This window comes from Camelina sativa, chromosome 7, assembly GCF_000633955.1.
Source record: "Camelina sativa cultivar DH55 chromosome 7, Cs, whole genome shotgun sequence".
NCBI lineage: Eukaryota > Viridiplantae > Streptophyta > Magnoliopsida > Brassicales > Brassicaceae > Camelina > Camelina sativa.
The window spans coordinates 33054343-33069713 of NC_025691.1; the positions used below are offsets into that span (position 1 = coordinate 33054343).

The 15371-nt window shown below is 36.5% G+C and overlaps 1 protein-coding gene, 1 long non-coding RNA gene and 1 pseudogene across 4 annotated transcripts in view; 2 read left to right on the forward strand and 1 right to left on the reverse strand.

The window, feature by feature from the left end:
• Positions 1 to 370, reverse strand: part of LOC104703978 — a 2691-nt gene extending 2321 nt beyond the window's left edge. For all 3 annotated transcript variants that reach the window (XR_754257.1, XR_754259.1, XR_754256.1), the window contains exon 1: positions 217 to 370. This is a non-coding gene — a long non-coding RNA (uncharacterized LOC104703978). The remainder of the gene's footprint in view (positions 1 to 216) is intronic.
• On the forward strand, positions 3141 to 4301 carry LOC104703979 (probable cysteine-rich repeat secretory protein 6). Its single transcript, XM_010420080.1, has 2 exons — positions 3141 to 3906; positions 4006 to 4301. The coding sequence occupies exons 1-2, from the start codon at positions 3141 to 3143 to the stop codon at positions 4065 to 4067; spliced, it is 828 nt and encodes a 275-aa protein (XP_010418382.1). The 3' UTR covers positions 4068 to 4301.
• LOC104705214 lies at positions 6151 to 8075 on the forward strand (annotated as a pseudogene).

Consider the following 15371-nt stretch of genomic DNA (forward strand, 5'->3'; position numbering starts at 1 on the left):
AAAAAAAAAAAAAAAAAAAAAACAATCTTTGATCAATTCGTTGGCGGGTTCTGTTTATATGTGCTAAAATCACAATAAGACTAAACAATTGACAGAAACATAAGACTAATGTCGCAAAACAGTTTCGATTAGAGACAGAGGAAACTGCAAACAGATCAATTCGTTGTAGATTCTCGAGAAAATCCAAGAGTGAAAGAAAGAAACGAAAGATTGTACCTTTTTAGCTAAATATCTTCCTCTTTGGGGACAGTGATTTTGGGCAATTCTCTTCTCTCGATAGGCAGTTTTTAGGGTTTCCAAACAGTGATGAACACTCGAGCGGGAACATATATGCAATAAGAGGTTTTCTATTGTTAATAAACCGGCGTAATTGAAAAAATGGTTTAACTTAAACCGTTCAAATTTTAATAATTTAACAAAATATTGAAGATACCAGAGTGACCATGATGTTTTAACAAGATTGATAGATTAAAATATTCTTCTTAAACCGCTCTCATTTGTAGATTTATTAGCATTTTAATATATTTTTCTCAAAAAAAAACTTTTAAATCCATTTAAAACAAAAACAAAAAAACTTTTCTTTTTTACATAATAAGAATATGAATGCTAAATGAACTTAATAATGCGAAAACATATTGAACTTATGGAATCTCTAACGATCAATGACTAGGTCAAATGACGGGATCCAAAATCTAGTTAGTTCTCACATTATTTTGTTGATTTAGCATTCTAATATATTTTGTATATTTTTAAAAACTACTAAAATTTATGAAAATAACTTATTTACAAATCATAATAAGAACTTGAATGCTAAATTAACATAACAATGTGAATACAAATTAGACTTATGGAATCTCTAATGATCAATGACTAGGTCGAATGACAGGATCCAAAATCCGGTTAGTCTCACATCGTATTGCAAATTTTAATTCAAGTTTCCTTTATGATTTGTAAATAAGTTTTTTATATATTTCAATGGTGGGTTATAATAATAATAATAATAATAAATAAATAAATAAATCTAGGAAAAGAATATTAGGGACAAAAATTAAATTAAAGATGGGATAGAAATTGACCTCAGTATTTTTTTCATGGGGTTGCAAGGAGAGAAGTAGTGGATTTGGGAACCCGAGATTTGAGGAAGGAGATTGTTGTAATTGTAAGCTATGGAAGAGTACTCATGTCATGTCATGAGGACGCCCTCTTGGCGCAGTTATTAGAGTAGACTAGGAAGATTTCGAATTCTTGATTCCACCGTAAAATAAGGAACTAGGTTAGCTAGTTGTGCTTTTGACTTTACAGTTTACACCAAAGCAGCTTTTGAATCCATCACCATCATCATCTCATTCATTCACGTTTTTTCTGTAAAAGAAAAACCTGAGATTAAATCAATCATAAAAGACATAATATTTAGAACTAATTACTAAGATCTACACATGTTTCCAACAAATTAAATTATCAGGGAGAAGTTTAATGTTATTAGTAAAAAAAAAACTCACCGTACGTAGCAAGAACATGGGAGGCTTAAGGATCCGGTAAAAATAAGGAGAAGGTTCGTCATTGAACTGGAGACACGACGTGAAGCAGGCTGAGATGATGACCCCAAACGTACTTGTGGAAACCCTAAGCCTGTTTGCAGTCGCAGAATCCATTACTTAAAACGAATCGTTCTGCAAATATAAGAAACAAGAATATATATCATTGTTACGAATTGGAAGAAGTAGGCATATGTAAGAGAGGATTGATTCTATGCGGACAACGAAAGAATATGGAAGAGAGGATCAGAGATTAGAAAGAAGATGGTACCGTGTTTGTAGTCTGTTGTAGAGATGAAAAAACAGAGAGAATACGAACGACGATGGTAGAGTATAAAGAGGAAACAAGTCCCGAACTCGTTGATATAAATTACTCAACGCACACCTCTCTTGCTTAGAAAAAGGTAATATCTTTTGTTACCGTTGTGATCAGTTTCCTTTTATTTATTTATTTACTTATATATGTAATAAAAGTAGTATTGTTTTGCATAATAATAATAAGGGGCACAGTAATATCATTGTTACCGTTACTAATAACAAATTAAAAAATAAAGGAAACAAGTGAACCCAAAAATTTACTCAACGCAACTCTCTTACTTTTTAAAAAAAAAGGTAATTGTTTTGTTACCGATGTAGTTTTAAAAAAATGGAAAACTTAACAGTTACTTTTGGAATTAAATGGAAATTCACTAATTAAAGCTACTTGAGAAAATATTACATAATTAATGTTAATAAATATTTATTATCAAACTACAAGCGAAAGTAGAACCGAAAAATATAATACTAAATTGTTTATTAAACTTTCGTTTTTACGTTCGAAAAAGGAGTCAACGAGAGGAAGTAATGTTTGTGTGGGTTCTCTCATTGGGCCATTAACTTAATTAGGCCCAAACTGAAAGTGATTTTGATCATTAACTTACTCTGGTTAAAATTTCCTTTCTTTTCAATATTATATTTTATTGTTGTTATATAATTACTTTTTTTATGATTTGAATTATAGTTGAAAGAAATATAATATTTAAACGTTATTAAAATCAAAGTAAAATCTTATACATTAAAATCATTTTAATATTTTGGAAAATTAACACTCATATTCATTCTCATAATATTTCTTTACTAATACTATGTCATCTCTAATTAGTGAATCACTTTGGTTTATATATTTTTCTTTACTACAAATAATATATTTTTGATTTTTCAATTTTAACTTTTAAAATATATTATACATGATATCGTATACGATATTAAAATATGTTCTCTAACTATAATTGATTTTTGTTTAGAAATAAAAATGTTAAAAAAACAAATCTAATAAAGATATCTGTGTGATGCGTTACTCCTATTTCGCCAAGAGCTCTAGACAAGATTTTGTAAAACTTAACAAACCTGCAACGATATATTCAACGTTTCTTTTTTATACAAAACATGGAGTTCAACTAAAATAATACTAATTATATAAAGATTCAACCTCTGAATTGGTCTAAGCACGTTATATGTGGACATCTCGGATTTGAATGAATTTAAAATAATAAGGTATATTCTTTCTTTATATAAACCTATATGTCATATGTTTTGTTCTTTTCATAAAGTCATAACAAAAGAAAAATGACAAGAATCATCAAACACTTGCTTGTCGCTCTGTTTTGCTTCTTCTTATTCTCTCTCGGAGCCATGTCCCAACCTTCTCAAAATCTAACCGATTGCAACAAAGAACCCGATGCATATCAATCGAACCGCAACACCGTCCTTTCCACTCTTCGCAACCGTTCCTCTCTCGGAAGCTATTATTCCAACGCCACGGCCGGTCTTAAACCAAACACAGTCTATGGCATGTTCCTATGCATAGGAAACATAAGCAAAACATCTTGTTCAGACTGTGTCCATTCCGCAACGTCGGGAATCGCTGAAACCTGCGAGTCTCATGACAGCTCTTTCATATTCTCTGGCGACTGTATGGTTCGGTACTCGGACGTTTCGTTCTACTCGCTCGTAGAAGCTTCACCTAGCACCTCTAGTTACGCTCCGATCAATTCTTCGGATTCTCCCAAATTTTTCAACAAAACACTTCCTGGAAAAATAGACGAGCTTGTCCTCAAAGTACCGTCGTCTTCTTCGTCACCGATTCCATATTTTGTGGAAGATCAAGAACACGTGTCTCAACTGGAGGGTTCGTATGATATAGAGGCAATGGCCCAGTGTAGTCCTGATCTTGATCCAAGAAATTGCACCGTGTGCTTGGAACTTGTAGTCCAACAATTCTCCGAATGTTGCAGCCAATCTCGTTGGGCTAGGATCTTATTTCCTAAATGTCTCCTCAGGTATAACATATCCGCTTTACAACCGACCATAACGAGTCTTGGCGTTAGAAAAGGTGAGCCACAGTACATATAGATCATTTAATTTATCATTTACTATAGTTATGTGATATGGCTTTGAATTGTTTTTTTTTTGGCTCTTCTTTTTTTTACAGGAGATTTTATATTTGGGATAACGTTTATCGCAATCATGATAGCGTTACTAATGGGTTTATGATCAAATCTAGTGATTGTAACTACTGGTTTATATTTGCGCTCTCTATTTGGGTGATAATAAGTTCAAAAGTTCATAACCAGAGTAAACCGAGGTTGACTTGATCAAAGAATGAATGAAGAAGTCTCCTCTATTAGTGGGATTGTCTCCCCACTAATTCATGTTCCATAGTAATAATTATTTATTTATGGATTTAAAGTCTGAATTGGTCAACAACGTTATATGTGGACATTTGAGTATTACTGTATATATATTTTTTTTAATAACAAAGAGAGACAATTCTTTTCTCTATATAAATATATATATGTATGTGCTCTGTCATAATAATACTCAAGAAAGAAGACAAAAAAGAATGAGAGTCAATGCACACTTTGCTTTGCCGCTGCTTCGTTTTGCTTCTTCTTATTCTCTCTCCGAGCCATGTCGCAACCTACTCAAAAATCACCTTCCTTAAACCAAAAGTTGGAATTAATCCCCAAAGTAGAAGTGGTTTTTTAAAATTTAATATTGATTTAATTTTTAAACACTCATAAGTGCATGACCAATAAAGAAGATGGTCTAACTTTACAAGCAAAGATGTTGAACATGTCATAGTCATCCAACAGCCACCACTATTGAATACCATCTTGAAATATTTAAAATGTGAATTGAGAACGGCATTTTGTTCTACAAATGGTATGGCCAAAAACATGATGTTTAGAACAATGACTATACTTCTAACAAATCAAATATCTATCTAATACTACTATACTAGTAATACGTACAAGACATTAGTACTAGCTAGAGACGTTTTGGTTTTGTCTATACTAATTAGGTTTTAAACTTTGTTACGGTAAAAAAATGATTATATGTAACATTTAGTTACCCAGACCTCCTGACGTAGAAACATTAATGAACCCTAAGTCAATCACTCCACCAAGGGTTTTCCACGCCCTTAGTTAGTTAGTTTAGTTAAGCTCTTTTGTAGCAGCACATTAAGGGATTAGCTCTTTAATTCTTAAACTCATCATCAGCATATAGTATCTCCTCTCCCGTCGTCTCGTCACGTGAGAGGTTTAGGGATGGTTTAACAAACCAACTCTGTTTTGAGTAAACCGGTTCAAATATATTCGGATGGTTTAACAAACCAACTCTGATTCAAATTTAGCAATTCACCCAAATCGGAGATTTTTTCTAGGGATTTGGGGAGCAAAAATTGTGAGAAGATGATGAGGAGATGGGTTGCGGTGAGGGGAAAGAGTTATTATGACAATGGAGAGAAGAAATTGAAAAGAAATGGGAAATTACAGGACTTGAAGCTAGATGATGCAATTCAGTGAGATGGTCAAGTCTCGTCCCTTTCCTTCAATTGTTGATTTCAATAAATTGTTGAGTGCTATTGTTAAGATGAAGAAGTTTGGCGTTGTCATCTCCTTGGGGGAGAAGATGCAGAAGCTGGGAATTGCACACATGATCTCTATACTTATAGTATTTTCAGTAACTGTTTCTGCCGACGGTCTCAGCTTTCGTTTGCTAAATATTACTAGTATAGTGGGTGAAAAGCTCTACAGAAAACATAGCTCTGGTTTGATCATAGTGCTCTCCGATGGGTTTTTTTTTCTTTTTTCTTTCTGAAATGCTTGTTGTTACTTTTACAAGAATTAAGAGATCATTTCTTTGCCTGTTTCCAAATGTTTAAAGATTGGTGTCTCATATGCTTTGTACATCTGTTGTCTACTACTAGCAGGTAGAATCTGTGAATTGAAAAAAGGCAACCATACATTGCTGTAGAATTCTGTACAAAGAACCAAGATCAAGCTCAGCTTCAATAATGACGCTGTATCAGATTACTTTAGGAGCTTTTCCAATGAAGATTTAGAAGATAGATTGGTTGGAGAAGGAAAAGAGAGAGAGAGAGAGAGAGAGAGTTATCTGATTTGGCCAGGCTCCTATGAGATGATTACATATCTTCTCAGAACAAGACCTGAACGTTTCAGACAATTAGAGTATGAAGAATTTTAAAACGCTGCGTATGGGATTTAGACCTGAACGTTTCAGACAATTGAATCTCCGGTTATCTAGACCGGAGTGTGATTCAATTGAAATTTCCCAGAATTTGTTGAAGATTTTGTAGTCTCCGAGATTGGTTCAATTGTTAAATGAAACCAAAATTAATAATTAATAACACAAAGTGAAAGAGAGATGACCGGTTTAAGAAAACCAGCTGTAACCGAATCGACATTGAACCGACTGCTCTCGATCTCGATTATAATAGGGTTTAAACGATTCTGCGATTTTGCTGTTTCTTCTTCACTCTCTAGTATCAGTAGTCATTTTTAAAATCGAAGAGGATGAGGAGCTCAGTTGCGATTACGGGGAAGAGACTTCTTCATCGGCATACTCGGGTGATTACAGGTTCGGCTCCTGCTCTTTGCGGTTTTTGTTGCTCGGGACGAGCTTTTTCTGGTCATAGTTATGATTACAGAGAGAGATTGAGCAAAACTCGGCTTCCTGATTTAAAGTTAGATGATGCTGTTGAGTTGTTCAGTGTTATGGTCAAGTCTCGTCCACGCCCTTCAATCATTGAGTTCAGTAAACTGTTGAGTGCTATTGCTAAGATGAAGAGGTTTGATGTTGTCATCTCTTTTGGCGAGCAGATGCAAAATTTGGGGATTCCGCATAATCATTATACTTACAGCATTTTGATTAACTGTTTTTGCCGACGGTATAAGCTCTCTCTTGCTTTAGCTGTTTTGGGCAAGATGATGAAACTCGGCTATGAGCTCGATGTTGTCACGCTGAACTCGCTGCTCAATGGTCTTTGTCACAGGAATAGGATTTGGGATGCCGTTGCTTTGGTGGATCAGATGGTGGAAATGGGATATCAACCTAATACCGTTACATTTACAACTCTTATCCATGGACTTTTTCTCCACAACGAAGCTTCCGAAGCTGTGGCTTTAGTTGAGCAGATGGCTTTAAAAGGCTGTCAACCGAATCTAGTTACTTACGGTGTGGTAGTCAATGGACTATGTAAGAGAGGTGACATTGATTTGGCTTTAAATTTGCTCAAGAAGATGGAGAAAAGAAAAATTGAGGTCAATGTTGTAATCTACAGCACAGTCATTGATAGTCTTTGCAAATACAAACATGTGGATGATGCTCTCAACCTGTTCAACGAAATGGAGAAGAAAGGAATTAGAGCCAATGTTGTTACCTACAACTCCCTCATAAGCTGCCTCTGTAATTACAGTAGATGGAGTGATGCCTCTAGATTACTCAATGATATGATCATGAGGAAAATCAACCCTGATTTGGTCACTTTCAATGCATTGATCGATGCATTTGTGAAGGAGGGGAAGCTTCTAGAGGCTGAGAAATTGTACGAGGAGATGATCAAAAGGTCTATAGATCCTAGTATTGTCACATTCAATTCATTGATCAACGGGTTTTGCATGCACGGTCGTCTAAACGAGGCCAAGCATATGTTTACTTTGATGGTTAGCAAGGATTGCCTCCCAAACGTAGTGACATATACTACTCTTATAAAGGGATTTTGCAAGTGTAAAAGGGTAAAGGATGTTATGCAACTCTTCGGCGAGATGTCTCAAATGGGATTGGTTGGCAACACAGTCACTTACACCACTCTTATCCAAGGTTTTTTTCAGGCTGGCGACTGTGATTCTGCCCAAATGGTATTCCAACAGATGGAATCTGATGGTGTGCCTCCCAATATCATGACATACACCATTTTGCTAGGTGGACTTTGTGATCATGGGATGGTAGAGAAAGCATTGGTGATCTTCGAGTATATGCAAAAGAGTGAACTGGAACTTGATATATTCACATATACTATAATGATCGAAGGGATGTGCAAGGCAGGGAAGGTGGAAGATGCGTGGCGTTTATTTTGTACTCTCTCCCTTAAAGGAGTGAAGCCTGATGTTATAACCTACAATACAATGATCTCAGGATTTTGTAGTAAACGCCTATTACAGGAAGCAGATGCCTTGTTTAGAGATATGAAAGTAGATGGGCTTCTTCCAGATAGCGGTACATATAATACGCTGATCAGGGCACGCCTTAGAGATGGTGACAAAGCAGCATCAGCAGAACTCATCAAAGAAATGAGGAGTTACGGGTTTGTTGGAGATGCTTCGACCATTAGCTTGGTGACCAATATGTTGCATGAACGGAGATTGGACAAAAGGTTTATAGATATGCTTCCTTAAAACAGTTTATCCTCAAGAGAAGAGGAGTGGTAGAGCATCTCTGAGGTGAATCAAGTAATTAATTAATGTTGCCTACTTTGTGATTACATCTCAAAACAGTTCTTATGTTACATGTGTATACCGTATTTGGTTGCCGTCGTGTGTAAGTTTGATACTGTGCTTTGTGTATTTCAGGAGAGGATGTCAGACATGTCATGAAGTTACTGATCTGTGATTTGGTTAAATTTTTAACCAAAAACGTATCTTATAATTCATTTTGAATGATCGAGCAGACAGTTCCTTTTGGTTCAAATAAACTGACTTGATTTGGTTTCTTAGTTTTGAATTTGTTTCTTTCTTATACAATTCGGAATTCTAACTAAAACTGAATTTTGTTTGTTAAAATAATTCTAATGTTGTTAAAAATATTAATACGTTGAATAACTAACCGGATGTAGGATTTCTTCTTTTTGGTCTATTAGTTTGGTTTCAATAAATTTAACACCTTTTCAGGTATTATAATTTTTTAACATTTAGTTAAATTTTAAATGTTATTATCCAATAATTTTTGAAGTAGAAAATGTTTTAAAATTTATGTCAACCGTTTTGATTTAATAAAGATTATTTTAAAAAATGGATGTTAAATTTTGTTTAATGTGATAATGTTATAAACCACTTAATGGATGGATTCCATAACCAAGTTCATACACGGCCCGTACATGGTCCGTGTCCGTTCAAGCCAATAAGGCCCATCGGCCACCTCCTTTAATTTTGGTCGGTTTAGGATTTCTAATGTAATTGGGCTTTGCCCTTGACTATATATATGTAACCTCTAGTTTGATCAATGAATAAGACAAGAGATTCTACTTTTTGAACTCTCTAGTTTACAACACGTTATCAGCACGATTGCCCTAAAGATCCAGCTGAGTAAAAACCCTATAAACCCTAACCGCTGCCGTTCATCCTTCTCTTCCATCAAAACCCTAAACCACCGTCTTCCTCCTCTTTGTTCGAGACTAATTCCTATTCACGAGCAAACCTGTGCTCATGACCAAGATCTATCCAAAACCAGTTCGAGGTTCTTTCGTAGTTCGCGGTTCCGGGGTGAGTGCAGTACGTGAGCGGTACAAGGAGCGGTTTGAGATCTATTCGTGGGAAAGCTGTTTGCGGTTCTGTTCGAGGTTCGTGGTTCGTGATCAAGTGATATCTGAGGTCTTTAGCTCCCAGATCAAAACCGGTCAGACCCCTTTGGTGTTAAGGTAAAATTGAAATCTTATGGGACCATATAATCGAACCTGACCTTAAGACTATTGAACCCTAAACATGCAAAGTACACATCTAACAAAGTTTAAATTCTCTAAATCCTAAAACTTAAAATCGGATGTTTAGGATTGTTAGATTGTTTGTGAAATTGCACCAAAATATATCAAGCTTAAATCCGGTTGTTTGATTGTTTATTATTGCTTGATTATTTGTTGCATAAGAACCTAGAACTAAACTGTTAAATTCAAGTATTATTCTGATTGTTCTAGGATATTTAAAATCTGAAATTGCATGCATCCTTGAAATTGAATCGATTTTGCATAGGGTATTATTAATCGAATTTGGTACAAATTGTTCTTATAAAATTTCGGCTGCATGAACACATAGACTTGTTCTAGGGTTGTTAAAATTATTAGGATAACTTCCAAATAAAATTTAGTGATTATCTAAAGCCTAGAAAAATATTTACTAAAATCCTAATTAGAAAAAGGAAAATTTAAGAAAAGGAAATTCTATCTAATAAAAAGGAAATTGTTGCATGTAAGTTTTCTATCTAGGATTATTTGTTTTTCCATGCATACTAAAACCGAAAATTATAAGTAAGGGCAAGGCATGGTTCGGTCTTAAATACCGCATGACCTGAGTTTAAATTTAATGGCATGGTTCGGTCTTAAATACCGCATGACCTATTGATTGATTGCATGGTTCGGTCTCAAACACCGCATGCTAATGTTCGGTTGTCTATTTTCTGTCTTATGCAGATGGAAAGGTTGAACAACCTAGACTATGCTGCTTTGAATGCTTCTGGAGACAGCTATCTGCAATGGGCATTGGACACTAAAATCATGCTGAAGTCAAAGGACTTATTTGAGTGCATTGAGGAAGGTTTTGAACCATCAGATAAGCAAAATTACAAGGCCATTATGCATATGCGCCATCACCTTGCTGAGAGTCTCAAGAATCAGTACCTCACCATAGAAAATCCTCTTGACCTTTGGACAGAGCTTAAACGCAGATACGGACACCAACAAACGGTGCTCCTACCAAAAGCTCAATTCGATTGGAAAAACCTAAGGATCCAGGATTACAAATCCGTGGATGAGTATAACTCAGAGATTTTTAGGATTGTCTCACTCCTTAGGTTGTGTGGTACTGAAGTGACAGAGAACGAGTTGCTTGAGAAGACTTTGTCTACTTTTAGCACTCACAACATTTTACTTCAGCAACAGTACCGTGAAAAAGGTTTCAAAACCTATGGGGAACTAATCTCATGTTTGCTACTAGCTGAGCAGAACAATGAGCTGTTGTTGATGAATAGTGCTATGAGACCTCCCGGTACAGCCCCATTACCGGAAGCACACAAGGTAGATATGGCAAAGCAAAATGAGCCTAAGGAGCCTAAAGAGCCCAAGGAGACCAACTATGTCCACAGAGAAAGACACTATGGTCGTGGCCGTGGTGGCAGAGGACGTGGTGGTCGTGGACAGTACCACGCTAGCTGCTTTGATGGTTATGGCCGTGGCGGTAAGGGCCGTGGGTCCTTTAAACCACAAAACAAGGCTAAATCGGTTTGTCACCGATGTGGTATGTCTAACCATTGGGCCAAGAATTGCAGAACCCCTAAGCATCTTATTGATGAATATCAAGAGATGTTGAAGAAGAACCCAGAAGCCAACTATGTGCATCTCGATGGTGAAGATGACTTCGACCATGAGAATGATGATTCACTAGACTATGAGACTACCGATTGTCTTAAAGAAGATAACTAGTTTTATCTTATGGCCTTGTTTTAATTTCTAAGCTTTTATGCTTTATTTCGGTTTATGTATTGGATAATTATTTTGGTTTAAATTCAATGATTTTATTTAAATATTTCTTTGCTTGTTTTATTAAAGTTTAAAACAAAAATTATTGTCATTATAGAAATGGCCGAGGATATGAGTGTATTACNATGACCGGCTTGGCCACCCGGGAACGAACATGATGCGTAAACTAATTAATAGTTCGAATGGGCACACTCTTAAAGAGAGAAAGGTTATCCCTAAAAATCTCACATGTGTAGCATGTGCACAAGGGAAACTTATTATACGGCCATCACCAGCCAAAGTCCATAAAGAGACTTTAAACTTTCTGGAAAGGATACAAGGTGATATATGTGGACCAATACACCCATCGTGTGGGACGTTTAGATATTTTATGGTTATGATCGATGCATCAACCAGATGGTCACACGTTTGTTTGTTATCCACAAGGAACCTAGCATTTGCTAGAATGTTAGCTCAAATTATAAGATTAAGAGCACACTTTCCAGATTTTCCACTTAAGACTATACGTCTAGACAATGCTGGTGAATTTACATCCCAAGCGTTTAATAAATGTTGTATGTCCATGGGGGGAAGTGTGGAACACCCTGTGGAACATGTCCATACACAAAATGGATTAGCTGAATCCTTCATTAAACGGATCCAATTGATTGCTTGACCATTACTCCTAAGGTCGAAGCTTCCTGTGTCGGCTTGGGGACACGCAGTAATACATGCAACAGAGTTTATACGCATCAGGCCATCTAGTGAGAATAAATATTCGCCATCCCAATTACTAACGGGTCATGAGCCAGACATATCCCATCTAAAGACATTCGGGTGTGCCGTTTATGTACCGATTGCATCATCACAGAAAAGAAAGATGGGACCTCAAAGGAGGATGTGAATATATGTTAGATATGATTCTCCCACCATTGTTAAGTATCTTGAGCCAACTACGGGTGATTTATTTAAGGCCAGATACGCGGACTGTCAATTTACAGAATCCGAATTTCCTATGTTGGGTGGAGAGACAAGCAAGCTGGTTAAAGAATTAACATGGAATCAAACATCCTTAAATTGGCAAGATCCTCGGACTCTAGCCTGTGATGCAGAGGTCCAGAAAATTATACATTTGCAAAAGCTAGCTATACAATTGCCAGATTCCTTTGCTGACCCAAAGAGAGTAACAAAATCGTACATACCAGCTTGTAATGCACCAGCACGTATTGATGTTCAGAAGGAACACAATAATCAAGTTGCTACAGAGTCTAAACCACGTTTGAAACGAGGTAGACCATTAGGTTCCAAAGATAAGAACTCTCGGAAATCTAAGAAAGGTGCAAATCAAACCGAGGTTAGGGAAAATGCAAAAAATACAGACATGGCCGCGGCAAATCCTAAGGTACCAAATGAGGTTTGGGACGCTGAACCTCAAGGACCTGAAGGTATTGATAATAATGAGATTTCAATCAATTATATCATGTCTGGAATACAATGGAACCGTAAAGATGTCGACATTGATGAAGTATTTGCATATAAGGTAGCACTTGAAATAAATGAGGATCATGAACCCACGTCTATATTAGAGTGCACTCAAAGTAAAGATTGGCTAAAGTGGAAAGAAGCCATTGACGTGGAGTTAAACTCTTTGAAGAAGAGGAATGTGTTTGGTCCTATTTTAAGGACACCATTCAATATAAAACCAGTAGGACATAAGTGGGTCTTTGTAAGGAAGAGAAATGAGAGTAATGAAATCGTGAGATATAAGGCACGACTTGTAGCACAAGGATTCTCTCAAAGAACAAGAATAGATTATGAGGAGACATACTCCTCTGTGATGGATGCAATGACTTTTAGATATCTAATAAGTCTGGCTATAAGAGAAAAATTGGATTTGCGGTTAATGGATGTTGTAACTGCATACTTATATGGTCCACTGGATAATGAAATTTATATGAGATTACCAGAGGGTTTTGAGCTTAAAGATAAGAGTGGTTCTCGAGAACAGTACTGCATAAGGCTGAACAAATCCCTTTATGGACTGAAACAGAGTGGTCGAATGTGGTATAATCGATTAAGTGAGTATTTAGCTAAAGAAGGCTATAAGAATGACCCAATCAGTCCATGTATATTTATAAAGAAGTTTGCAAACAAAGGGTTTGTAATAATAGCAGTTTATGTGGATGATTTAAACATCCTTGGGACCTCTGGTGAAATTGTCCAAAAAGTAGAATATCTCAAGAAAGAAGTTGAAATAAAAAACCTAGGCAAGACAAAATTCTGTTTGGGGTTACAGCTTGAGTACAGAAATAATGGAATCCTTGTGCATCAAAAGGCATATACAGAAAAGGTACTCAAGAGGTTTAATATGGACCAAGCTCACCCATTGACCAGCCCAATGGTTGTTAGGAGCTTAGACTTGGGTAAAGATCCATTTGGTCCAAAGAAGGCCGATGAAGAAGTTCTCGGACCTGAAGTACCATACCTTAGTGCTATAGGAGCGTTAATGTTCTTGGCTAGCCACACTAGACCGGACATATGTTTTGCCGTGAACCTCCTAGCAAGATTTAGTTCTTGTCCGACTAAAAAGCACTGGAACGGTGTTAAACATGTTCTGCGTTACCTACAAGGAACGACAGACTTTGGTTTATTTTATACTAACTATAACAGAGAAGGTTTAGTTGGTTTTGCTGATGCAGGTTATTTATCGGATCCGCACAACTCTAGGTCTCAAACTGGGTACGTGTTTACACACGATGGTACGGCGATTTCGTGGCGTTCTATGAAGCAAAGCATTGTGGCCACTCGTCCAACCATGCGGAGATCCTAGCAATTCACGAAGCCGGACAAGAGAGTGTATGGTTGAGGTCGATGACTCAACACATCAGGGCGAATTGCGATATGGTCGAGGACAAGGAACCAACCGTAATCTATGAAGACAATACAGCCTGCATCGCACAGCTCAAGGAAGGTTACATCAAGGGAGATCGGACAAAGCACATCCTACCCAAGTTCTTCTTCACACACGAACTGCAAAAGGCCGGAGAAGTTCGAGTGGTGCAAGTTCAATCATGCGACAATTCAGCCGATCTCTTCACTAAGGCATTACCGACAACAACATTCAAGAAGCTCATGTACCAGATTGGAATGCGGAGGCTTAAGGACTTAGAGTGATGCTTGGAACAGGGGAAACAATGCGTGCTGTACTCTTTTTCCTTCACCATGGTTTTGTCCCATTGGGTTTTCCTGGTAAGGTTTTAATGAGGCAGCACCCCCTAGCGTATTGCATCGATCCTTTAGCATCGGCATGGTTATGTCATCCAAGGGGGAGTGTTATAAACCACTTAATGGATGGACTCCATAACCAAGCCCATACACGGCCCGTACATGGCCCGTGTCCGTCCAAGCCAATAAGACCCATCGGCCACCTCCTTTAGTCTTGGTCGGTTTAGGATTCCTAATGTAATTGGGCTTTGCCCTTGACTATATATATGTAACCTCTAGTTTGATCAATGAATAAGACAAGAGATTCTACCTTTTGAACTCTCTAGTTTACAACAGATAATAAATTGATCTTGACATTTTCTCTAATTTGTTTAATGAAAAATTGAAAGTGTTATAATTATTTTGTTTACTCATAATGTAATATTTAAGCTTTATTTTTTTTATCGTTTTGATTTATTATTTAATACAAATTATGAGAATTGTTACATAAACGATTCTACCACAAGCAATTCTTTCTGATCCTAGTACATTTACCACATACTGTAAAAGTATTATTAATCAACTTTTGGTAAAACAATTAGGTAAAAAACTTCTAGAGATTAAAAAAACTCATGTTTTCTTCTTGAATGGTCTAATACAAACAACGTACATTGACTAAAAGAGTTTTACCTTTCATTTCTTGCACTTCATTGTAGAGTCTTCGATTTTCTTCAAGGACCACATGATAATTTTTCGCTGCATCAGCCACTCCTTTGAGCTTCAAACCTAGGAGAAATATTATAAATAAGAAACCGTGTACTCTAAAATGAATTCATTGAGGTCAA